This window comes from Belonocnema kinseyi, chromosome 7 (genome assembly GCF_010883055.1).
Source record: "Belonocnema kinseyi isolate 2016_QV_RU_SX_M_011 chromosome 7, B_treatae_v1, whole genome shotgun sequence".
NCBI classification, from domain to species: Eukaryota; Metazoa; Arthropoda; class Insecta; order Hymenoptera; family Cynipidae; genus Belonocnema; species Belonocnema kinseyi.
This window is the reverse complement of record NC_046663.1, coordinates 3,162,772-3,189,797: the sequence shown is the minus strand read 5'-3', so window position 1 is coordinate 3,189,797 and position 27,026 is coordinate 3,162,772. Positions and strand designations below refer to the sequence as shown.

The window sequence follows — 27,026 nt, the reverse complement described above, 5'->3', positions numbered from 1 at the left end:
CAGCCTTGGAGGAGATTATGTTGAGAAATAAAAAAAAAAAAATTCTTAAAAACGTTGTTTTTCTTGGTCAGGCCGGAAACTTATCAATCCACCCTCGTACATGAGGAATAAGTAATGAACGATGATGTGATAGGCAAGTTTCCATTGAAAACCACTGATGTGGAAGCGCGTAATTGAGTTTAAATTTGAAATAAGAAATTAAAAAAATTAATAATCAATTAAAATATCAACGGTCGAAGAAAGGATTGATTTGTTTCATCAAATCATTTTACAAAAAAGATAATCCTCAGAAAATGAAGATCCCTTATTACACCCGTATTTTTAAAAGAAAAAGAAAATGTCCCTTATTTTCCCTATAATTGAACTGCTGAAGCACTGCGATCCCTGTATTTAGTTTAGTTAAAAAATAAATTACCTAAAAGTTGAGGGCTGCATATGAAAGTAGACGATTACGTCAACTGGGAAGCTAGAATAGACATAATTCCCACTCGCAGCCGAGACAGCCCAGGAAGAACTGTCCATATTTTCCAGAGGAAACATAGCATTGGTCTGTCCTCCACTGTGAAACGAAGTTTTACTCGGAATGGGTTCCAGAGTTTGCTCCAGGAATTCAAGAATATGAGGGCTGATTATCGTTTCCTCTGGGATGCTTTGAAGCGTCATCCAGGCGAAGAGACTGGCTTTTTTGGTACTAGACTTTTTCAGTAAGTTGGATGCGGATGGATTTAGAATACTGTGATCAGCAGCTAATCGTGGAGACATTAGTTCTTCAGGAAGTGTCTTCGATTCATAGTGTATCTGCGCAAATCAATGTTTTATTTATTACTTTTTATTTCGAGGTTTCCAGCTAATTGGATCCGCAATCCAATAACAGATTATCGTTATTTCAGATGGATTTTGTTTTAAAACTAATTAAACATTTTCAGTTTTGAGAAATACTGGTTTTCAAATTCAACTCTATTTCAAAAAATCAAAACCAATTTTCAAAAAATGTTTCAAGATTTTTATTCAGGGTGGCCCCGTTTTAATTGACTAAATCAATTCCCGGTCGTTTCCCGGTTCGCAAACGTTTTTCACGGTCAATGAAATTTAACAAATGTAACACTAAAGCTACAAAATTTTCCAATTGAGGTAATAAAACCTGAGCTTTAAATGAAAGCACTCAAAGTGGAACTGTTAAATTTTGAACTTTTAAAATTGAAATTTAAAAGTTTTTTATTAAAAAAAATTTTCTATTTAAATGCTCAATAATTTACGCGTATAAAATTGAAGGTACTAACATTTTTCCATATAAAAACATATAAATCCACGTTATCATTTTCAATGCTCTAAATTAAAAAATCAATCAATGAACTTTACAATTATATAATTTCCAGGAATTTTAAGGTAGAAACATTAAATATTAAAAAAATTGTAACTGAACACTTCTTAAATTAGAAATTAAATTATTTTCTTTTTAAATAGTTTAAACATCCTTGGAAAGCTTCACCATTTTATTTCAAAATCTTGAGAATTCTAGAAGTTGCTTTAAATTTGTTTTAAATTTAAAATTATTTTGGAAATTTTTTCAGAACTTCTAAATATTGTCAAAATTAATTGAATTTCTTCTACAATTTCCAAAAGATCCTGTAAATTTTAGATAATTGCTTTTCAATTTGTATATAATAAATAACAATTTAATAACAATTGAACATTTATTATTTTTAGGCGAAATTTGAGTCATTTTAAATGACATGCAGAAGTTTTGAAAAGATTGAAACTTAATGTAAAACTTGAAATAATAGGCTAATATAAAACAAAATGTCAATTTTCGCAGATTTAAAAAACAAATTAGATTCTTTTCAAGAATTGTGAAAGGCTTCAAAAGAATGAAAACATTTTCTGAAGATTTCTAGGAAAATTAAAAATAACTTTTGACTTTGAAAAATTATTTTAAGAGAATATTTAAAAAGTTGTTCAAAGATTTAAACAAAATTTTGAAAAAAGATTCGAGAAGATTTTAAGAAAACTTTCTTAAATATGCATAATAATTTTTTATCTTTTTAAAATTCCTGAATATCTCTTAAAATTACTCAAATTTTGTCTATAAATATTCATTTGTAAATTATAAATCAAAAATTTTTTATTTCACTTACTTCGACATTTTAACCTTTCCTGGTTTTCTATGTCAAAGAATTCAGTTAAAGAATCTTTACTTTCAAATATTTGGTTTCAATTTACTTGTCTTCAATAAAAATTCAAATATTGTTAAATATTCAATAATTAATATTTTTTAAATTAAAAATTTCAAATTGAGGGGGTTAAAAATTAAATATTTTAGACTGAAACAATATTTTAAATTAAAGCAAATCCTTTAATTAACTTTCAAATTGAATCCGTTTAAGTTTTAACGATACAATCTGAAAATTCTTAAATTTTAAACTGGTTTAAAATCGTTTTGTCAAATCGTTTTTGCTCACTGTTTATTGCTTAAAGTACAGATGAATTTAAACAAACTTATTTATTTATCAAATAAAAATGTTTTTTATCCAAAATTTTCAACATCAAAGGCTTTTATTTTTTATTTCTTCAAGTCTTTAAGAAAGCATTTAAAAACTCTTTACATTAAAATTGTAAGCTTCGAAATACAAATTTTAAATGGAAAATTTTCAAAGTACAAAAATTTTGAATTACGCATTATAAGCTAAATAATAACATAATTGCAAAACATAAGAATTCCACTAATTATTTAAAAACTCTTAAAATCGAACGTGGACAAGCAGTAAATGCCATTAATTCACCTACGTGAATTTTTATTTCCTGATATTAAAAACATAAACAATTCAAAAATACACAATAACAAATTTTTAAATATTAAGTTTATTTTATTAAAATTTTAAACTAATTTATTTTAATAAAAAGGTTTTAAATTAAGAGCTAAAAAAATTAATTAATTCAAATTTAAAACGCGTTAAAAATGAGACAATTCCTGACTTTGTTTAAAATTCAAGTCATAAAAAATTAATCATTTTTTAATTTTGCATTTAACATTTTTATCTGAAATATTTTTGTATTCCGATTCAAAAAGATCATATGTTAAAAATATTGCTAGATTAAACTTTTCGTATTTGAATAGTAATGGTCAGGGAAAATTAAGAATTTGTCAAGGAAAAATCACGGAATTTTAAAAATTAAGTTTTCATCCTGATAATTCAGCTGAAATCTTTTTTGGATGAAACTATTTTTTCTGATATTATGCCTTTTTGATTTGAAAGTTAATATTTTTTAGTAGAAATATTCCATCTTTTTTGGATAAAAATGCAACTGTTTTGTTGAAAAATCAACTATTTCCTAGAGAATTTACTTTTTGTTTAAAATTCGTGTTTTTGGGTTAAAAAATAATTGAAATCTCTTTAGATGAAAATACGTCATTTTTTTGAAAATTTCTCTTTATGATTGAAAAATTTACCTATTTTAGTACAATTTTAGTTAAAAAGTCATATTTTTTGGTTAAAAATTCTACTGTTTTGTGGAAAATTTAGCTATTTCGTAGAAAATTTATTTTTTCTTCAAATTTAATATTTAAGTGTTAAAAAGAGAGTTGAAATCTTTTCTGTACGAAAATTCAACTAGTTTTTGGTTAAAATCTGTTTTAGAAGAAATTTTATCTTTATTTAATAGAAATGCAACTATTTGGTGGAAAATTCAACATTTTATCATATTTTTTGGTTGAAAATTCTGCTGCTTTGTTGAAAATATAACTTTTGTTAAAAACTCATAATTTTTGGTTGAAATTTTTACTGTTTTTTTTTTTTATAATGGAACTATTTCGTAGAAAATTTACTTTTTATTTAGAATTTATATTTTGGTGCTGAAAAATGAAGTAAAATCTTTTCTGGATGAAAGTTCAATTTTAAAAAATTGTAGTTTTTTTTATTAAAAATGTATCGGTTTCAGTACAAATTTTATCTTTCTTAAATACAGTAGAACAATTTGGTAGAATTTAACTATTTTCTTCAAAATTCATCCTTTTTGGTTGAAAAAATATCGTCTTTTTGGAAAAAAAATTTAATTTCTTTCGTAGAAATTTATTCTTGTATAAAAATTCATATTTTGTTCGTCAAAAGTCAACTGAAATCTTATTCAACAGAAAATTTAACTATTTTTTTTTAAATTATCTTTTTGATTTAAAAATTGATCGATTTTAGAAGAAATTTCTTTTTTAGAAATGAAAATACAAATTTTTGATTAAAAATTATTCTTCTTCGCTGAAGTATTAATCTATTTTGTTCGGAAGATTTGATTAAATCACTTTCTTAAGAAATCAGTTTTTTGGTTGAAGATTTATATTTTTATTTGGTCATTCATTTCTTTGATTGAAAGTTTGTAACATTTCTAATTTTGTTAACATTGATATTTTTTATTTGAAAATTCTCCTTTCTTGTTAAAAAAATCTAATTTCCTTGGTTTAAAATTTCATTTTTGTTGGGTAAAAATGCATCAGTTTCGTGGAAAATTAATTTTTGCTGAAAAGTCATATTTCGTCTTTTTGGTTTTAAAATTCTGTTTTTTTTTAAATAAAGTGCATTTTTTTATTGAAATATAAACTAAGACACTTTTTTGTTGAGTATTTATTTTTTCAGGTGGAAAATTCAACTATTATGTTAAAAATTAAATTATTTTAAAAGTATAAAATACATTTTTTTTGTTTAAAATAAATCAATTAAATTAATCGACCTATGAAGATGAATTTTCAATGAAAAATGTAATAGCTGATATTTTAACAGAATAGATTTCAATTAAAAACAAAAAAACTGTTGGATTTAACCCGCATATATGAATTTGAAACCAAATATTTCATTCCTGAACTAAAACACATCCATTTTCAGCTCAAAAGTGCCATTTTTTAAAAACAAAAAATGAATTTTCGGACAAACAAAAGAATCTGCAACAAAGAAAATAAATTTTCAATCAAATAAATTAAGATAAAATATAGGTTAACAAAAAATGTTTATTAATTGAAAATTCAATTTTTAACTATAAATGTAGCTATATCATGTTTGTGTGAACATTAATTTTGTTCAGTGGAAAATTCAACTCCTTGTTTGAAAATTTCTGTGTTTTCAAAAACTTTGTCCTTTGTGGTAGAATATTAATCTGCCTAGTGACAAATTCGCATTTTTCTTAAAAATTTAACTGTTAAGTTAAAAATTCCATTAAAAATTGAAATATTTTGTTGAAAAATTTAAAAAAATTAATTTTCTTAACTAAAAGTTTAACTAAGTTTTTTGTCCAACTCTTTTTTTTTTTGATAGACAAATAATCTTCTTGGTAGAAAATTCATTTGTTTGATTGAAATTGCAATTATTTCATTAAAAATTTATTTTAATTGCTTAAAGACTTATTTCTCTATTTAATAATTAAACTATTATTATTTTATTTCTCTAATTGACTGAAAATTCATCTGTTTCATTGAATATTTAACTATTTCGTTTCAAATTTATTTTATTTGGTTAAAAAACCTATTTGTCTGACTTAAAATTAAACTATTCTATTTTTAGTTGAAAATGGATCTATTTTGTATAAAGTTTACCCTTTTTTTTCTTAGAAATATAACCTTTTTTCATTGAAAATTCAATTAAAATAAAAATATTTTTCGTGAAAAATTCATTTATTTTGTTAAGAATTATTCTTTTTTGGTAGAAAATTAATCTTGTTGGTTAAAATTTCATTTTTTCAGTTGAAAATTTATTTTTTTATTTTAATATAAAAAGAAGTTGCTTCTGGTTTTAGTTGTGTGCGAAACTACGAATTATCGTGAAAGCATTCAATCTTATATTGTTTTTTTATTTTAATTGAAAATGAAGGTTTACCAATTCAGATAAACATTTATTTATTTCTTGAGTAAAAAATCTTTATTTGTTGAAAATTGATCTTTTTGGTGGAAATCTGTATAAAATAAATAAATAAATTTGAAAATTTTAATTTTGTATTTGAAAAACTCTTTTATTCAGTTTATAAAAGATTCTATGTTGAAAGAATTACCAGATTAAAGTGATAACTATCAATAGCTAGCAAAAAATTTCTGAAAACTAACAATTACGTGCAAGAAGAGGAGTTAATTTAAATTCGGATCCTTATAAAATTAAATTTCTTAAAACATTATAATTTATAAATATTTGTCTTTACCTTTACATCTAAGCCTGGAATGTGAAAAATGGTCAAATCTACTAAAGGCACGCTCGTGTGATGTAGATATCTCAATCTCGCTGAACTCGTCGCGTTTGATTTTTCCTTGCTGTTCAAATGTTTTCTACTGCTGCTTGGACTACTTGGCTGGAATTCGAACGTGCCCCCAGAACAAGAACGCTCCTTCTTCATTCTAGTCAATCTAAAAAAAAAAGTATAAAAAATCCACTCATCCAATTTTATGTTTCGGAACAAGTTTTAGTTAATTTATCTTTTTTTAAGCAGAAATAAACTCACAATTTCAGTTCGTCTTCTCTCGCTGGGTCTTTGGTGTGCAAAACACACTTTCCACTATTTATTAAAACTTTGACGTCGAGTTCAAAATCTATGTTGGGCTCTTGAGGTTTTTGTGGTACGATATGTGGCGAGGATGTCGTCAAAGTTTGGTCCCTTCCAAACGAATCAAGAAGTGGTGCACTTGAGATTTAAAATTTTTGAAAATACCATTTTTATAGATCAATAATGGTGCAAATAGTGTCGATTTTTTTTTAAACAGTCTAAAAATAGTCTCATTAAATGTTTCAGACATTAAAAATTAACTTCAGTGTTTTTCTTTGGTCTAAAAATTATAATTTTTGAAAATATTTGAAAGGCTTTTAAGGCCGAAAGAATTTTAAGGCTTTTGCCATTTATCAACTTAATTGCGAACTGATGTATTAAAACCCAATAAGAAAATCCAACTATTTTTGCTTGAAAGTTCATTCTTCTTGGTTCAAAAATCTATTACTAAATTTTCCGTTAATAATTCTTTTTTTTTTAATTTATAAATTTTATTATTTGGTTTAAAATGAAATTATTTTCTTGAAAAATTTTCTGTTTCGCTTGAAAATTCACATTTTCTGGTTCAAAATTAAACTGTTTTGTAAGAAAAAAATGTATTTTCGGCCAGAAAATGAAGCCATTTGATAGAAAATTTAAGTATTTGGTTGAAAATTTATCTTTGTTAGTTAAATCCAACTATTTTTTATTTTTTATTAACATCTTTTTTGTTTAAATATCAAATAATAATATATCTTTCGTAGAAAATTAATATTTTTAGATTGAAAATTCAACTCCTTGGTTAAAGTTGAAAAACTTCCTTAAAAGACCGCTTTTTTTTGTTACAAATTATTTTTTTTTAAACTGAAAATGTCACTATTTTTTTTTAAATTCATATTTTCAAGTTGAAAGTTCAACTGTTTTATTAAAAAATAGCTATTTGGTTGAAAATTAATTCTCCTAAATAAAAATTAGGCACGATTTTTTATAACAAATTTATCTTTTTAGCTTAAGAATTCAAGTATTTAGTTGAGAATTTTTAGAAACGAAAAAAAGAATAAAATTTAGTCAAACATCACATCCATTCTTTAAAATATTTTGTTGAAAATTCTTATTTTTTGGTAGAAAAAATAAAACTATAAGGTTAAAAATGTATGTATTGTGTTAAAAATTAATCTTTTTTGGTAAAAGATTAATCTTCTTAGTTGAAAATTTAATGATTTGGTACAAAATTTACGTATTTGCTTTAAAATTCATATTTTTTGTGGAAAATAAAATTATTTTTTTTTAAATGCAATGTATGGTTAAAAATTAACCTGTTGGCATTTACCATATTCCTAAGATCCCAAGTATAAATATATTGCATTTTCAACAAAATAATAAAATCTTTTTCTTCAAAGAGGCTGAATTTTCAACAAAAAATTGAGTTTTCTAGTTTAAAAGTCGACATCTCATTTTGAATAAATATTGTTAAAAATAAATATTATTTTAAATATTAATATACGATTTAAAAAATATTAAATTTCAACCAAATGTTTGAACTTTTAAACAATAGAGACAAATTTTAAACTAAATAGTTCAATTTTTTACCCAAAAATATGATTTTTTAACCAAACGATCGAATTTATAAATTAAAAAATTTAACTTGAACTAAACAAATTAATTTTCAACCAAATAGTTAAAGTTTAAGAAAAAAAAAACAAATTTTTTAAAACACAGTTCAATTTTCAAAGAAGAAAGATGAATTTTCGACCAAAAAAGGTGACTTTTCTATGAAAGGATCAATTTTCAATCAAAAATGCTAAATTTTTTACCACGAAAGATGATTTTTTAAGAAAATTGTTTAATTTTCAGCAAAATAATTAAATTTTCAAGTAAATAGAATTTTTAAACAAAAGAGATAATTTGTGGACAATAAATATATTATTAGGCTTTTTAATTGAAAAGAATTTACTTTGAACCCGAATATATGATTGTTTACCGAAAAAAGATTACTACTATCAAAAGATGAATTTTCAATCTAAAAAAACGAATTTTCTATTAAAAAAGATTAAGTTAAAAAAAACTCACACTTGTTTTCGACCAAAAAAGATTACTTCTTATCAATATAATTAAATTGCTAACAAAAAATAATTAAATATTGCATGAAATAATAGAGTTTTTAACCAAAAATATGAATTTTTGAAGAAAAAATCTTACTTTTTAACAAAATTGTTACATTTTCAATTGAATGAACTTTTAATCAAAAAAATTGCCCATAAAATTAACAAAATAACAAAATTAACAACAAAATTTAACCATAAAAATGGTTTTTTTAAACAAAAAAGATGTCTTTCCTAACAAAAGATGAATTTTCAATCCAAAGGATTGAGTTAAATTTTGGAGAAAATAAATTTTTAACCTAAATAAATAAAATTTGTATCAAAAATATAATAGTAGTTATTTCAACAAAAAGAAAATCAACTTCCAACCATTAAATATGAATCTTCAACCAAAAAAGTTTACTGTTAATCAAAATAGAAGAATTTTCACCAACTCAGATGAATTCTGAACCCAAAATGTAATTTTACACGTATTAAATAAACAGAATTAACTTTCAACCAGAAAATATGATTTTTTTTTTAGAAAATGTAATGTGGTTTTCAACAAAATAGTTAGATTTTCACCAAATAATAGAATTTTTAACGAAAAGAGAAGTAACTTTCTATCATTAAAAATTAATTTTCAACCAAGAATTTTTTTTAATAACCGATGAATTTTAAATCTAAAAGAATGAATTTGAATAAAAAAAGATGAATTTTTAAGGAAACACGTGACCAAAAAAGATTAATTTCCAACTATAAAAATATGCATTTTCAACAAAATAATCAAATTTTCAAACAAACAGTAGAGTTTTTAACTGAAAAAGATAAATTCTGAACAAAAATATAGAACTGCAAAAGATTAATTTTCAATCATAAAATATGAATTTTCCATCCAAAAGGAATTATTTTGAACAAAAAACCTATTTTTTACCAAACAACTTATATGAAAGAATTTCCAAAAAAATGGTCAAATTTAGAAACTAAAAAGATTAAATCTATTTTTAATGATTAAAAACAATTACAATTCAACCAAAAAATACTTGAACTTTAAACAACAAAAAAACATCAATTTTCAATTCAAATGGACGAATTTTCACAAAAATTCTTACATTTTAAACAGAAAGATTACTTTTTAACCAAATAGTTGACTTTGGAACCAAGAAATATGATTTTTAATCAAAGATGAATTTTGAACCAAAAATATAATATTATACTCTTTAATGAAAAATAATTTTCTTTCAACGAAAAAACATGGGGTTTTTTTAACGAAAATTTGAATTTTCAATCCGAAAGAAACAATTTTCTATCCTAAAAGACGAAAGATCAACAAAACAGTTAAATTTTCGACTAAAAAAGGTTAATTTTTAACAAAGCACTTGAATTTTCAACTAAATAAATAAATTTTACACCAAATAGTAGAATTTTCAATCAAAAGAGATTAATTCTGAACAAAAAATAAGATAGTAGACTTTTCAAACAAAAAGAATTAATCTTTAACAAAAAGAGATTAATTTCCAACTAAAAAAAATGAATTTTTAACAAAATATTAAAATTTTCAACAAAATAATCAAGCCATCGACCAAACATTAGAATTTTTAACTGAAAAATATAAATTCTGAACAAAAATATAGAACTGCAAAAGATTAATTTTCAACCATAAAATATGAATTTTCTATCCAAAAGGACGAATTTTCAACAAAAAACTTATTTTTGAATATAGGACAGTTTAATATTCGACATAAAAAATAAAATTTTACATAATAATTAAATCTCTGATAAAACAGTTAAATTTTTAACCTACAAGGAAGAATTTCCAAACAAATGGTCATATTTAAAAACTAAAAAGATTAAATCGAGTTTCGATAATTAAAAAAAAATTCAACTTAAAAAAAAAAACTTGAACTTTAAAGAAAAAACAAAAAAACATCAATTTTCAATTCAAATGGACAAATTTTCATAAAAATTGTAAAATTTTAAACAAAAAGATTACTTTCTAACAAAATAGTTGAATTATCAACATACGAAGAATTTTGAAGTCAATAGTCGATTTATCGACAAAAAAAGATTAAAGTGAGTACCGATGAATAAAAATATAAAAAAAAAGTAAATCTGAAACCATTGCATCAATTTTCTACAAAAAATGATCAAATATTAAGAAACTAACTGAATTTTCAATAAGTTAATTAAATTTTTAACAAATTAATTAAACTTTCAACAAAGAAATATTATTTTTAACCAGAGATGAATTTTGAACGAAAAATATAATATTAGACTCTTCAATGAAAAATAATTTGCTTTTAGCGAAAGAAACGGATTTTTTAACGAAAAGATAAATTTTCTATCCTAAAAGATGAAAAATCGACAAAACTGTTAAATTTTCGACCAGAAGAGATGGATTCTGAACCAAAAATATAATAATATAATTTTTCATTGAAAAGTATTCTTTCAACAAAAATGGTTGGATTTTTTCATGAGGTTCTATTAAATTAGTTCTTATTTAAGTGAAAAAAAGGAGAAGAGGCATTTTTTTAAATAGAGCAAATAATAGGAATTCTTTAATAAAAGAAAAATTCTATCTATTGTAATTCGTTTCGGATTTTCGGTGAGAAATCATACTTCATTCTATGCTCGATTCGGTAAAATTATACTGTTGTGTTTCCTAACTTAACGGCAATTATTAAATTATATATTCCAAGATATGCAAATTACTAATATTTAATTATAAAAATTTATTATTACTATTATAAATATCGAAAAAAGAATTTTTTATTCTCAAAATGAAATAATTCACGACTTTTTCCCAAAAATAAATTTGTCAAAATGTTATTTTTTGAATTTCATCCTGGTACTTATCTCAAAATAACGTTGCCATATTTTAAAAAATAATTTTGATACGTTTATCAGTTTTTCACAAATAAATGCAAAAAACTTGAAAATTGGACAATTCCAGGGTAATTTTTGGATTTCCGGATCTGCGGCTGAATTTATTTATAATATAATTTTATTATAATTTATATTATGATTATAATTATTATAATTTATATTACGTACCTTCCTTCCATACTGTCGTAGCTCGAAGTGCAGCTAATATCCCTGTGTTTTTTTCGCAATTCAACTTGCTCCCCTTCAATTTCGATAGTATCTGGCCAATCGAGTTCTCCTTCCGGTAAACTCAGTTCTGATCCTGCGCTTGGCAAGGACGATTGTCTGCACATTGTGTGAGTATCGCTAAATGTTACTCTTGGTCCGCCGAGTCCTCTGACTCTAAGAGAAGCAGATCTACAAAGCAAAAAATCCATTTTTGGTACTATCATCTATTTTCCTTAATTTTTTTTTATTTACTTATAATAAGACACGTAAAAGATACTTATTAAAAAATAGTTTGCGATATGGTTATACATAAATTGTGTTATAAAAAATTATAGCCTCGTTATATATGCAAAAAAGGTATTCTGCGAAAGATTCCGTATATAAAAAATGTAAATAATTTTATAATGTACTGTTACCTTCGTAATCTTTCATCCATTTGATATTTTTTAATGAATTTTTCAAATTTTTTTTCTCATTTCATTTTTAGGTCCTGATACTTGACATAAGTAAATTTTGGTCAGGGTGGCCGTTTTAATTGACGAAATAAATTGCCGGTCATTTCTCGGTTTTTTCCCGGTTCGCAAGCATTTTTCACGGTCAATGAAATTTTAAAAATGGAACACTAAAGCTAAAAAAATTTGCACTTGAGGTAATAAAAACTGAGCTTTAAATGAAAGCACTCAAAATGGAACTGTTCAATTTTGAACTTTTAAAATTAAATTTTCAAAGTTTTTAATTAAAAAATGTTGTATTCAAATGCCTAATAATTTACGCGTATAAAATTGAAGGTACTAACATTTTTCATATAAAAAAATATAAATCCATGTTATCATTTTCAATGCTCTAAATTAAAAAACCAATCAATGAACTTTAAAATGATATAATTTTAAGGAATTTTAAGCTAGAAACAATAAATATTGAAAAAATTGTAACTGAACACTTCTTAAATTAGAAATTAAATTATTTTCTTTTTAAATAGTTTGAACACCCAGTGGGCACAATGTTTGGCGACGTTTTTACGACATCGTTACGACATCTTGACGACAACTTTACGACATCCTATGTCCATGTCGTTAAGGTGTCTTTACGATACCGTAAATAAGTCCTATGATCTGACGATGTTTTTACGATATCGCAAAGACATCGAAACGACATGGACATTGGATGTCGTAAAGATGTCGTCAAGATGTCATAACGATGTCGTAAAGACGTCGCCAAATTTTGTGCCCACTGGGCATCCTTGGGAAGCTTCAAATTTTTATTTGAAAATCTTGAGAAATCTTGAAGTTGTTTTAAATTTGTTTTTAATTTAAAATTATTTTGTAAATTTTTTCAGAACTTCTAAATGTCTGTCAAAATTAATTGAAATTTTTCTACATTTTGCAGAAAATCCTGCAAATTTAAAAAAATTTCTTTACAATTTGGATGTATAAATAACAATTGAACATTTATTATTTTTAGGCGAAATTTGAGAAATTTTAAATGACATGTAGAAGTTTTGAAATGATTGAAACTTAATGTAAAACTTGAAATGACAGCCTAATAAAGACAAAATGTAGATTTTCGCAGATTTTAAATAAAAAAATTAGATTCTTTTCAAGAATGGTTAAAGGCTTCAAAAGAATAAAAAACATTTTCTTAAGATTCCTAGGAAAATTAATTTTTCATGTTGAAAAATCATTTTAAGAGAATATTTAAAAAGTTTTTCAAAGATTTAAACAAAATTTTCAAAAAAGATTCTAGAAGATTTTAAGAAAACTTTCTTCAAAATGCATGATAATTTTTCATCTTTTTAAAATTCCTAAATATCTCTTAAAATTAATCAAATTTTGTCTATAAATATTCATTTGTAAATTATGCATCAAAAATTTTTTATTTCACTTACAAATTAAGCATTTTTCAAATAAAATAATTAAAATTGTAACGTTCAAAGTTTAAAGGCTCTTCGAAAATTTAAAGATTCTAGGTTTTCTATGTCAAAGAATTCAGGTAAAGAATCTTTACTTTCAAATATTTGGTTTCAATTTACTTGTCTTCAATAAAAATTCAAATATTGCTAAATATTCAATAATTAATCTTTTTTTTTTAACTAAAAATTTCAAATTGAGTGGGTTAGAAATGAAATATTTTAGACTAAAACAATATTTTTAATGAAATCAAATCCTTTAATTAACTATCATATTGAAACCGTTTAAGTTTTAATGATACAATCTGAAAATTCTTAAATTTTAAACTGGTTTAAAATCGTTTTGTCAAATCGTGTTTGTTTACTGTTTATTACTTAAAGTACAGATGAATTTAAACAAATTTATTTATTTATCAAATAAAAATGTTTTTTATCCAAAATTTTCAACATCAAAGGCTTTTATTTTTTATTTCTTCAAGTTTTTAAGCAAGCATTTAAAAATTTTTTTAATTAACAATGTAAGCTTAGAAATAAAAATTTGAAATAGAAAATTTTTAAAGTAAAAAATTGTTGAATTACGCATTGTAAGCTAAATAATAGTATAATTGAAAAACATAACAATTCCACTAATTATTTAAAAACTATTAAAATCGAGGATGGACAGATTTTTCTTCAGATTTTTTGCGAGAAAGAAACTTTTTTTCTGAAAATGTGTTTTTTTTTGGATAAAAAATCAATTTTTTTGTTTAAATTTGTATTTTTGATTTAAAAATTCACATATTTTAGTAACATTTTCATCTATTTTAAGAGAAATCCTGTCTTTCTTGGACCAATAGTTGGTTAAAAATTAAACTATTTTTCTAAAAAGTCATAGTTTTTGGTTAAAAATTCTATGGTTTGGTTGAAAATGTAAATATTTCGTAGAAAATTGACTTTTTCTTTCAAATTTATATTTTGACGTTGAAAAATTACTTAAGTTTTTTCTGGATGAAAGTTCAATTTAAAAATAATGGTTGTATTTTATTAAAAATTAACCTGTTTCAGAATAACTTTCATCTTTCTTGGATAAATCATCCTTTTTGGTTGAAAAAATTTGTCTCTTTGGATTGAAAATTCAATTTTTTTCGTATAAACTTATTTTTTGTTGAAAAAAAAGACATATTTTGATTTTGTAAAGTCAACTAGCATCTTTTTGGAGGAAAATCCAACTATTCAAACAAAAATTGTGATCAAAATTCATTTGTTTTTAGGGAAATGTAATCTTTTTTGGATAAAAATGCAAAACAGTTTGGTAGAGAATGCAACAATTTTGCCAAAGTCATCTATTTTGGTTTATAATTCTGTTTTTTAGATTGAAAATTCAGCTGAAATCTTTTTTAAGAGAAAATTCAACTATTTCTTTAAAGATTTATCTTTTTGATTTAAAAATTCCTCTGTTTTAGTAGAAATTTATTTTTTTTTTTTTAATGAAAATTCAACTTTTTGTTTAAAAATTCTTCTCCTTTGCGTGAATATTTAACTTTTTTCAAAGATTTGGTTCAATTACTTTGTTATGAAATGACTTTTTTGGTTCAAAATTAATCTTTTTCAATTGAAAGTTCAAAGAAAATTCAAAGGAAAGGCCTTTTCTTTCTTTAAAATTAATTTTTGAACTGAAAATGTAACTTTTCCATTTTTTTAAAGATTGATATTTTTTAGTTGAAAATTGTCCTTTTTTGTAAACAAATCATATTCTCGCTTTAAAATTTCATTTTTGTTGGGTAAAAATGCAACAGTTTCTTGGAAAATTAAATTTTTTAAATAAAAATTTCATCTCTTGGCTTGAAGATTCAATAATTTGGATGAACATTTATTTATTTCTTGAGTGAAAATCTTTATTTGCTGAAAATTCATCTTTTTCATTTTGAAATTCTACTTTCTTTTTTTTATAAATGTAATCTTTTTGATTGAAATATAAACTATGACCCTTCTTTTGTACGAAGTTGCCCTTGGGCTGTAAATAATTTTTAAATTTACAAATAATTTAATTAAAATGTAAATTCAAATTTTGTCATTTAGTTGTACAAAAACTGGATCAAAAAATAATTTGTATATGTTTATTAGTTTTTTGATCAATGAATGCAAAATTAGTGACAATAATTTGTTGTGAAAATATCTATGATTTTATTTGCAGGTATTTATTATGTAAGTTTTAATAACGTGATGTGATTTTAGTTGAAAATTAATTAATTTTTTTTTTAAATCCAACTGTTTTGTAGAAAAACTATTTTTGGTTTGAAAATTCAGCAATTTGTTCAAAAATATAACTATCAGGTTGAAAATATATATTATTTGTTAAAAATTAATTTGTTTTAGTTAAGGATTCAAGCACTTTGTTGAAAATTAATCTTTTTAACTTGAAAATTCAACTTTTTGGTTGAAAGTTGAACTACTCTCGCAAAAAATCATTAATTTGTGTAAGATTCATCATTTTAGTTCAAAATTCGTTTTTTCCTTGGTTAAATTTTTTTTTACTGAATATTTAAATATTTTGTTAAAAATTCAACATTAAGAGTCTTTGTAAAAAATTAATTTCATTTATTGCAAATTAATTCTCTCAAATGGAAATTTAACTACGCCATTTTTGGTATAAAATTGATCTTTTTTCGTTTAAAAATTTAATTATTTAATTAAAAATTTTTAGAAAATAAAAAATATAAAGTGAAAATTAATAAACTAATATTTGGACTAACATTAAATTCATATTTTTCAAACTATTTAGTTAAAAATTAATATAATTTGTTGAAAATTCCTCTTTTCTTATAGAAAATTATCCTTCTTAGTAGAAAATTCAACTATTTGGTTAAAAATGTAATATTTACCTGAAAACACGTATTTTCTGGCAGATGAACTAATATTGTTTTTCAAAAATTTAACTTTATGGTAAAAATTATTTTATTCAAGTACTATTTTTTTAGAAATTCACCTTTTGTTGGTTAAAACCAAATATTTTTTATTTTGAATTAAAAATAAATAAAAATTCAACGTTTTAGGTCAAAAATTCAGCAACTTGGTAGAAGGTGAACTACTTTTTTTAAAAGTCTTTTTTTTTGTTTAAAAATTCTTAATTTTAGATGACAAATTTTGTTTATCAAATATTAATTTATTTAACTGAAAATTGTACAATTTGCTTAAAAATTAATATTCTGGGGTTTATTATTCAACTGTTTCGTCAAAAATTAATATTTTTGGCCCCAAAAATTAAACTATTTAATATAAAAATAATTTTTTTTTGTATAAAATTGGTTTTTTTATTTAAAATTATCTTAAACAAAATTTAACTGCTTCATTTTTTGATGAAAATTGCTCGTCTTCAGTTAAATAATTCGACTATTTAGTTACAAACCTTCAGAAACGAACAAAATATAAACAAAAAATTAATAAAATAATATTTTAACTAACAACAAATTCATATTTTTCAAACTATTTAGTTAAAAATTAATGTAATTTGTTGAAAATTCCTCTTTTCTTATAAAAAATTAACCTTCTTATTTGAAAATTCAACTATTTGGTTAAAAATGTAATATTTACCCGAAAACACATATTTTCTTGCAGAAAAATTAATCTTGCTGTCCGAAAATTTAACTATTTGGTTGAAAATTATTATATTTTGTTGAGAATTGATCTTTTTGGGTAAAAATAAATCTCTCTTAGTTGATAATTCAACTACTATTTATTTGGAAAATCCTTTTTGTTGGTTAAATCCAGCTATCTTTAATTTCTAATTAAAATTTTTTAAATAGAAATATTTCAGATCATACTTTTCATAAAAAATTCAACGCTTTAAGTCAAAAATCCAGCTACTTGATAGAAGTGAAACTACTGTTTTTAAGAGATCATTTTTATGTTTAAAGATTCATAATTTTAGTTGAAAAATTTGGTTTATTAAATATTAATTTATTTAACTGAAAATTGTACTATTTTGTTGAAAATTCATATTCTGGGATTTATTATTCAACAGTTTCGTCGAAAATTAATAATTTTGGCGCAAAAATTACACTATTTAATATAAAAATAATTATTTTTGTGGGTCGAAAATTCATTTTTTTTTTAATTCAAAATTCATTATCTTAAACAGAAATCTAGCTGCTTCATTTTTGGGTAAAAATGTATCTTTTTCAGTTAAAAAATTTGACTAGTTAGTTTTAAATGTTCAGAAACGAAAAAATATAAACACAAAATTTTAAAAATAATATTTGGACTAACATCAAATTTATATTTTTCCAAGTATTTAGTTGAGAATTTATGTAATTTGTGGAAAATCGATCTTTTTTCATAGAAAATGATCCTTCTTAGTTGAAAATTCAACTATTTGGTTAAAAATTATTATATTTTGTTAAGAATTGATCTCTTTTGTTCGAAATGAATCTATCTTAGCTGAGAATTTAACTACTATTTATTTGGAAAATCGTTTTTGTTGGTTAAATCCAACTATTCTTAATTTTTAATAAAAATGTTTTTGTTTTTTATTAAAATATCAACGATTATACTTTTCATTAAAAATTCAACGTTTTAGGTCGAAAATTCAGCAACTTGGTAGAAGGTGAACTACTTTTATTAAAAATCTTTTTTTGTTTGTTTAAAGTTTCATACTTTTAGTTGACAAATTTTGTTTGTCAAATATTAATTTATTTAACTGAAAATTGTACAATTTTCTTAAAAATTAATATTCTGGGGTTTCTAATTCAACTGTTTTGTCGAAAATTAATAATTTTGGCGCAAAAATTAAACTATTTAGTATAAAAATAATTTTCTTTTGTAAAAAATTCGTTTTTTTATTCAAAATTAATTTTCTTAAACAAAAATTTAACTGCTTCATTTTTCAATAACAATAAATCTTTTTCAGTTAAAATTTTGGACTATTTTTAAATGTTCAGAAACGAACAAATATAAACAAAAAATTATTTTAAATAAAATTATTGTATAGGTACCATATTAAGTTTAACATAAAACTATGTGCTTGAAAAAAATAATCCGTATTCGTTGAAGATTCAACGCTTTTGTTTGAAATTCATCCTTTTTGGTTCAATTCGACCATTTATTAATATAAAATAAAAATCTTTCCTTGCTCAAAACTATCATTAAATTTTTGTTGATAATTAATATCTTTTCGTTAAAAAAATTTGCATTATAAATAAATAGAAAAATATATATAGATAAATTTTTTAATTTTCGTGCAAAACTTACCTGCTTGGTCCACTTCTAGGACTACTTTCATAACTCGCAGAGTTTGCCGAGTTGATGTCATTATTCAAATCCTCTGGACTTTCCAGCTGATGCTCTGGAGTTGGCGACGGCACGATAAACGATCTGGAACGATACGCATTCGTTTTGCTTCCCAAACCCAATTTTCCTTTCAATCCAGATGCTTTCACCGACTGTCTTCTCAATTTCTGAATCATATCTCTGCGAAATTAATATTTTCAATTTAATTTCCTCACACAAAAATTAGTTGAATACATTTTGATACAGTGGTGTAGACCCAAAAGAAAAAGTGTCCTCACGGTACTTTCCAAGGGTAAAAGTTCATTTTTTTCAGTTCGAAAAAGCTACTAGAGTCAAAATATCTCAAGTGTGCCTTTTTTAAATCCATAGTTCTATTTTCAATCAATTTATACAGTTTTCGATTCATTTTTATATCAAAATAACTCTCCTAAAATATTTTTGCAAAAAATTTATTTTTTGAAAAGTTATTAACAATCAAAGTTCGTGATCATTATTTTTTTCAAACATGGATTAGTCGCGAACGGTTAATCGAAAATCAATAATTGAGTTATGACTATTTTTTTATAAAGCATATTTTACGCTAAGAAAATTCTTCGGCAGTAAAAAAACATTCTTTTATTATTTAAATAATCGTTTGTTTTCAAACATTGAAAAATGCAACCAAGAAGATTAATTTGCTACAAAAAAAAGTATTTCTTTGAAGATTTTTAATTTAAATACCAACTACTAAATTTTTTTTATTGAAAACTCATCTTTTTTTTATTTAAAATTTAACTACTAGATTGAATGTTTGAACCGATTTTAAAAAAAAATACTTTTTTGGTAGAAAATTAATTTTCTTGTTTGAAAATTTCATTATACTTTGTTGAAGATTAACCTATTTTATTAACAATTCAGTTTTTGTGTTCAAACTTCATTAGTTCAGTTAAAAATTCATCTTTTTGCTGAAAAAATTTATTTTTTGAAAAGTTATTAACAATCAAAGTTCGTGTTCATTATTTTATTCAAACATGGATTACTCGCGAACGGTTAATCGAAAATCAATAATTGAGTTATGACTATTTTTTTATAAAGCATATTTTACGCTAAGAAAATTCTTCGGCAGTAAAAAAACATTCTTTTATTATTTAAATAATCGTTTGTTTTCAAACATTGAAAAATGCAACAAAGAAGATTAATTTGCTACAAAAAAAAGTATTTCTTTGAAGATTTTTAATTTAATAGCAACTACTAAATTTTTTTTATTGAAAACTCATCTTTTTTTTATTTAAAATTTAACTACTAGATTGAATGTTTGAACCGATTTTTTAAAAAAATACTTTTTTGGTAGAAAATTAATTTTCTTGTTTGAAAATTTCACTATACTTTGTTGAAGAGTAAACTATTTTATTAACAATTCAGGTTTTTGTGTTCAAACTTCATTAGTTCAGTTAAAAATTAATCTTTTTGTTGACAAAATTTATTTTTTTGGTTGAAAATTTTTATTTTTTTTATTAAAAACTAATATTTTCAATGATAATTTGACTATTCAACTTTTTGTTTGTTTGAAATTAACATGTTTTGATTGAAAATTCAACTACTTGATTGAATACTTGACCACTCTCGTAAAAAACAATATTTTTGTTTGAAAATTCATTTTTTAGTTGAAAATTTATCTATGCTTAATTGAAAATTAAACCACCTTATTCTTTTTTAGTAGAAAATTAATCTTCTTGGCTGAAAATTCATCTTTTTGATTAAAAAATTGACTATAATTTGTAGAAAGTTGAACCTCTTGATTAAAAATGCATTTTTTAAATGAAAATTTATCATTTCAGTTTCAAAATCGTTTCATATTGTGCTTAATTTTATACCCACAATAATTTTACTCAAAATAATTTATTACCCAATTCTTCCTCTATTTCTTGGCTTAAAGTTGATCTACTTTATTAAAAATTTGGAAAAGTGAAATATTTTGATATTATTTTTTTTTAATTAATCTTTTTAACTGAAAACTTAACCATTCAACTTTCGGTTAAAAATCGATTTTTTTAGTTAATAATGGATCTATTTTGTTGAAAATTCATCTTTTTTAGTAAAAAATTATAAATAATGGATGGAATAATTTATTACCCAATTCTTCCTCTATTTCTTGGCTTAAAGTTGATCTACTTTATCAAAAATTTGGAAAAGTGAAATATTTTGATATTATTTTTTTTTTAATTAATCTTTTTAACTGAAAACTTAACCATTCAACTTTCGGTTAAAAATCGATTTTTTTAGTTAATAATGGATCTATTTTGTTGAAAATTCATCTTTTTTAGTAAAAAATGAATCTTCTTGGTTAAAAATTTATCTTCTTAATTAAAAAATTGACTATACCCTCTAGAAAGTTAAACAACTTTATTAAATTTATTAAACATTTTTGGAAAAAAGATCAAGAACTTTGATAGTCAATCATTTTTTTAAAAATTAATTTTTTGCAAAAATATTTTAGGGGAATTATTTTGATATAAAAATGAATCTAAAACTGTATGAATGGATTGAAAATAGAACTACCGAAATAAAATTGGCAAACTTGAGATATTTTGACCCCCTATTATATTGCTGGCTCAAAATTGATCTCGTTTAGTTAAAAAATCCATTATTATTGGGTCGAAAATTTGATTCTTTTTTTGAAAATACCACTATAAAGTTAAAAAGAAATTTTTAACAATCAAAAATTCAAGCACTTTCTTAAATGTTTTTATTTTTATCTACATTATTTGTTCGGTTGAAAATTTATTATTTTCGTGGAAATTCGTTTAATGTTTGGTTGTACATAAAATTTTCAAATTGATAAATAAACTATTTCATTTTTGGTTGAAAATTTATACTTTTTGGTTAAAAATTCGAAGGTCTGGTTAAAAAACAAACTGTTACAAATTGGTAAAAAAATTTAATTTCTTAATCAAGGATTCATAATTATAGTTAAATATTTAACTATTTGCTTTTAAATGAACTTTTATGTTTACAAAATCGACTGCTCTGTAGAAAATTCATCTTTTTGGCTTGAAACTTAAACAATTTGATAGAGAATTTAACTATGCGGTTGAAAATTAAACTTATTTGTTGAAAAATCATATTTTTGAGCGGAAAAGTCATCTTTTTGTAGACAATTTATCTTTTTGGCTTTAAAATAAAATGGTTTTGTTTAAAATTAATGTATTTTGTTAAAAAATCTCTATTTTGGTAGAACATTAATCTTCTTGGTCGGAAATTAATCTTTTTAGTTGAAAATTAAAAAACTTTGTTAAAAATTCACCTTTTTGTTAAACAAAATTTTTTCTTGAAAATTTAACTATTCAATCTTTGGTTAAATCCTGTATATTGGATCATTTTGAAATTCATATTTATTATCTTGGACAAAAACTCATCCTTTTGGTTGAAAATTAGTTGTTTTTTTTCGGTTCAAGGTTACGTTTCTTATGAGAGTTTTTAGCTGAAAAATTTAACTAGTCCATTTTTGGTTAAAATGTTAACCAGTATATTCCATAAGCGAAAAACCCAACCATTTGTTATAAAATGTATGTAATTTGTTGAAAAGTCGTTTTTTTGGGTAGAAAATTGATCATGGTTGTTAAAAAATTCGAATTTTTGGTAAAAAACTCATCTTTTTGTATAAAATTTACGTAATTTGTTAAAAAGTTGTGTACTTGGGTAGCAAATTGTTCTTGTTTGTTTATGATGCAACTTTTTATTACCAATTCATCTTTTCCAAATTAAAAGTCCATTTTTTCTAAAAAATTCGACTTTTTAGCTGAAAACTTTAACTTTTTTGTTGAAAATTTATCTTGCATAGTAGAAAAGTCATCTTTCTTGGTTGAAAATGAACTTTTTTAAATAAAAATTCAATTTTTTTCTACAAAATTAGTCCTTTTGTCTTGGAAATTGAAATATTTGATTAAATTTTAGTCTTCTACGTTTGAAAATTTTTAGGAAATTCGACCTTTCGATTGAAAATGCTTCTTTCTGAGCTGGAAATTTAACTATTTTATTAGTGACCATTTTAAGTCGAAAATTGAACTATCCTATAAAATATTCATCCTTTTCGATTCAAAATTCGGCTTTTATGTGGAAAAGTCATTTTTCTTGGTCGAAAATAAAACAAATTTGGTTGAAAATTTGCTTGATATTTCATCATTTTAGTTGAAAATTCGTTTTCTTTTATTATAAATTATCTCTTTAACTTAAAATTGAACAACTTTGTTGAAAATTAACTTTTTTTTGTTTAAAATTAATTCTCAGGTTAAAAATTCAATTGTTTTATAGAAAATTCATCTTTTCGGCATGAAAGTTAAAAAAATTTGATAAAAAGTTCATCTACTTGGTAAAAAATTCAAATATTTTCTTGGAAATTTCTTCTTTTTGGTTCAATTCGACTGTTTTTTTATTTAAAATTAAAATTTTGTGTTTATTAAAATATCAACTATTTCATTTTTATTGTTGTTGAGAATTTATCATTTTCCGTTGAAAAATCATATTTTCAGGTGGAAAATTCAACTTTTTCGATACAGAATTAGTGTTTATGACATTGAAATGAAATAATTTTGTTGATAATCCATGTAAATTCGTAAAAAATTCATCGTTTTTAATGAAAACTTAACAACTTTGTTGAAAACTCTTTGTCTTTTTTGTTCACAGTCACGTTTCTAATCAGAGTTTTTATCTGAAAATTTATCTATTTGTTAGAAAATTCATGTAATTTGTTGAAAATTGATGTTTATTGAAAATTCGACTTTATGGCCGAAATTCAACTCTTTTGTAGAAAATGTACGGATTTGTTGAAAAATTGTTTATTTAAATTGTACTTTTTTGTAGAAAATTCATCTTTCATAGTAGAAAAATCATCTCTCTTGGTTTAAAATTAGATTTTTTAATGGAAATTCAACTGTTATCTAAAATCTTGGTCACTTTGTCTTAAAAATTTAAATATTTAATGGAGTTTTAATCTTTTTTGTTTGAAAATTCGACCAGTTGATTGAAAATGCATCTTTCTATGCTAAAAGTTCAACAATTTGGTTAAAAATTCAACTATTTTGTTAGAAATCTAATTATTCAAAAATTAAATATTTGGTCGAAAATTTAATAATTCTGTTAAAAAATAATCCTTTTAGATTCAAAACTTAACATTTTCGTTGAAAATAAACCTTTCATTTTGAAAATTCATTCTGGGGTTTAAATTCAATTGTTTTATAGAAAATGTACGGATTTTGTTGCAAAGTTGTTTTCTTAAATTGTACTTTTCTGTGGAAAATTCATCTTTTATACTAGAAAAATCATCTTTCTTGGTTGAAAATGAACTTTTTAAATGAAAATTCCACTGTTATTTAAAAACGTTGTCTCTTTATCTTCAAAAATTGAAATGTTTTATGAAATTTTATTCTTTTTTGTTTGAAAATTCAACCAGTTGATTGAAAATACATATTTTTTGCTGAAAATTCTACTATTTGGTTAAAAAACTAATTATTAAAAAAAAAGAAATATTTTATTAGTGACCATTTTTGATCGAAAATTCAACTATGCTGTAAAAAATTAATCCTTTTGGATTGAAAATTTAACATTTTTGTTGAAAATAAAAGTTTTTTGTTGAAAATTCATTATCGGATTGAAAATTCATCTTTCATGGTAAAAAAATTATCTTTTTTGTTTGAAAATGAACTTTTTAAATGAAAATTACACTATTATCTAAAAACTTGGTCTGATTGTCTTCAAAATTTAAATATTTGATGAAGTTTTAATCTTTTTTGTTTCAAAATTCGACCAGTTGATTGAAAATGCATCTTTCTATACTGAAAATTCAACAATTTGGTTAAAAATTCAACTATTTTATTAGAAATTTAATTATTAAAAAAAAAATATTTAGTTACTAACCATTTTTGGTCGAAAATTAAGCTATGCTGTTAAAAATTCATCCTTTTGGATTGAAAATTTAACATTTGTATTGAAAATAAACTTTTTGTTGAAAATTAATTATCGGGTTGAAAATTTAATTGTTTGATAGAAAATTCGTCTTTTCGGCATGAAAATTCAACTGGTTGATACAAAGTTAAACTATTTTATAAAAAAATAATTTTTTTGAATTGAAAATTAATTTTCTTAAAAGAAAATTTAACTACACCATTTGTGATTAAAAATTCATCTTTTCTAGTTTAAAGATTCAATTTTTTGGTATAAAATGAATCTTCTGTATTAAAAATTCATCTCTTTTTGGTAGAAAATTGAACTGCTTTGTAGAAAATTCACCTTTTTTGTGGAGAGCTCATCTTTTTTGTAGAAAATTGAACTATTTTGTGGAAAATTCAACTGTTTTAATTGAGTATTTAAATATTTTGTTGGAAATTCAACTTTTTTTATAGATAATTATTCTTTCTGACATAAAAATAAAATAATTTTATTGATAATTCATGTATTCTCTTCAAAATTCGTCTTTTCGGTAAAATATTAATCGTCTTCGTTAAAAATTCATTTTTTTAATTAAAAACTTAACAATTTGTTGAAACTTCATTTTTTTCGAAGTTATTTTTTTTTTCTTAGAGTTTTTATTTGAAAATTTAACTAATCCATTTTTAGTTGAAACTTTATCCTGTTGATTGTATAAGTAAAAAATTCAAATATTTAATAAAAAACAACGTATTTTATTGAATAGTTGTCTGTTTGAATAGAAAATTAATCTTGCTTCTTGGTCATTCAATTTTTTTATTGAACATTCAACTATTTGGCAGAAGAGTCAACTATTTACTAGAAAATTCATATATTTTGTTAAAAAGTCATCAGGTTTGGGTTAAAAATTATTCTTGTTTGTTAAAAGTTCAATTTTGTGGTTGAGAATTCAAGAATCTTTTTAAAAATTCATCTTCTTTTATTGAAAATGGCATCTTTTAGTAAAACTTCATCTTTTCCAAATTAAAAGTCCATTTTTTTCTGAAAAATTCGACTTTTTAGCTTAAAAACTTTACTTTTTTTGTTAAAAATTCATCTTTCATGGTAAAAAAGTCATATTTTTTGGCTTAAAGTCAACTTTTTTGATGAAAATTCAACTGTTATAAAAAATTGGTCTTTTTATCTTGTGAATTCAAATATTTGTTTGAAAATTATTCATTATTTTATTTTATTTTTTTGAAAAATCGACCATTTAATTCAAAATGCATATTTGTATTTTGTTAAAAACATATTTACGTTTAGAAAATTTAACTGTTTTATAAGTGATCATTTATGGTTGAAAATTCAACAACGTTGATAATAATTCATCCTTTTGGATTAAAAAATTCGTCTTTCATTTTAGAAAAATCATCATTCTTGGTCAGAAATTTATATTTCTTGTTTGATAGGTAAAGTTTATGTTGAAAATTCAACTTTCTCTTAAAAAATTCATTTTTTTTTTTAAAATGGTACTATTGTGTTAAATCTTTAACTTCTTTTTAGAAAACTTGACTCTTTTACTAAAAAGTTCATCTACTTGATTTTTACGGCTATTGTTTGGTTTCAAATTAATTTTTTTTATTGAAAATTCTTCTTTTTATCTTTATGGATGGGCCATAACGGGAAAAATTTTCCGTATGACAAAGAAAGCTGCTCGGCGCCGCCAAGCCTTGAAAAAAAGCACCCTGGTGGCGCCAGGTGCCGCCAGGTCTCGACTAAACCACAGAATTGAAAAATAACACACCTTCTAAAATCTTTGAAGACCATAGCTTCCAGTTCATGTAAACGTTTCATCTCTTGCTCAATCGTTCCGTGAGATGCGCCCAGAGATCTAAGATCGTTTATGATTTTAGCTTGCTCGTTCATTTCCTTCTCGATCAGTTTCGATCTCTTTTTTGCATCCAGCGATGGATCAAAGACAAACGCCGGCAAGCTGTCTGTCCAGTTTTTCGATTTCTTCATCAGAATACTCTCCTGTAAAGTGAAATCAGTTGATTTCGTTTCAAACCGAGAGATTAATCGAGATTCTACACAAATTACGAATTAATTACGATTCTGAAAAAATCAACTTTAAACAGAAAAAATCTGCAAATTCTCTTGATATCTTAAAAATAGATTTAAAAGATTTAATTGAGATTCATTAAAATCCCTCTTATCAGAGTTTTTATCTAAAAATTTAAATATTTCTTAGAAAATTCATATAGTTTGTTAAAAATTAGTCTTTTTAGGTAAAGAATTGATCATATTTATTGAAA

At 23.1% G+C, this 27,026-nt stretch overlaps 1 protein-coding gene across 1 annotated transcript in view; it reads right to left on the bottom strand.

Moving 5' to 3' along the window:
- Positions 1-27,026, bottom strand: part of LOC117176924 (transmembrane protein KIAA1109-like) — a 102,679-nt gene that overhangs the window by 57,851 nt on the left and 17,802 nt on the right. The window contains exons 5-10 of the mRNA XM_033367321.1: positions 26,516-26,745; positions 18,793-19,011; positions 11,622-11,849; positions 6,466-6,645; positions 6,169-6,370; positions 416-798 (exon numbers count right to left, since the gene is read on the bottom strand). Coding sequence (XP_033223212.1) covers positions 416-798; positions 6,169-6,370; positions 6,466-6,645; positions 11,622-11,849; positions 18,793-19,011; positions 26,516-26,745 — 1,442 coding nt within the window. The remainder of the gene's footprint in view (positions 1-415; positions 799-6,168; positions 6,371-6,465; positions 6,646-11,621; positions 11,850-18,792; positions 19,012-26,515; positions 26,746-27,026) is intronic.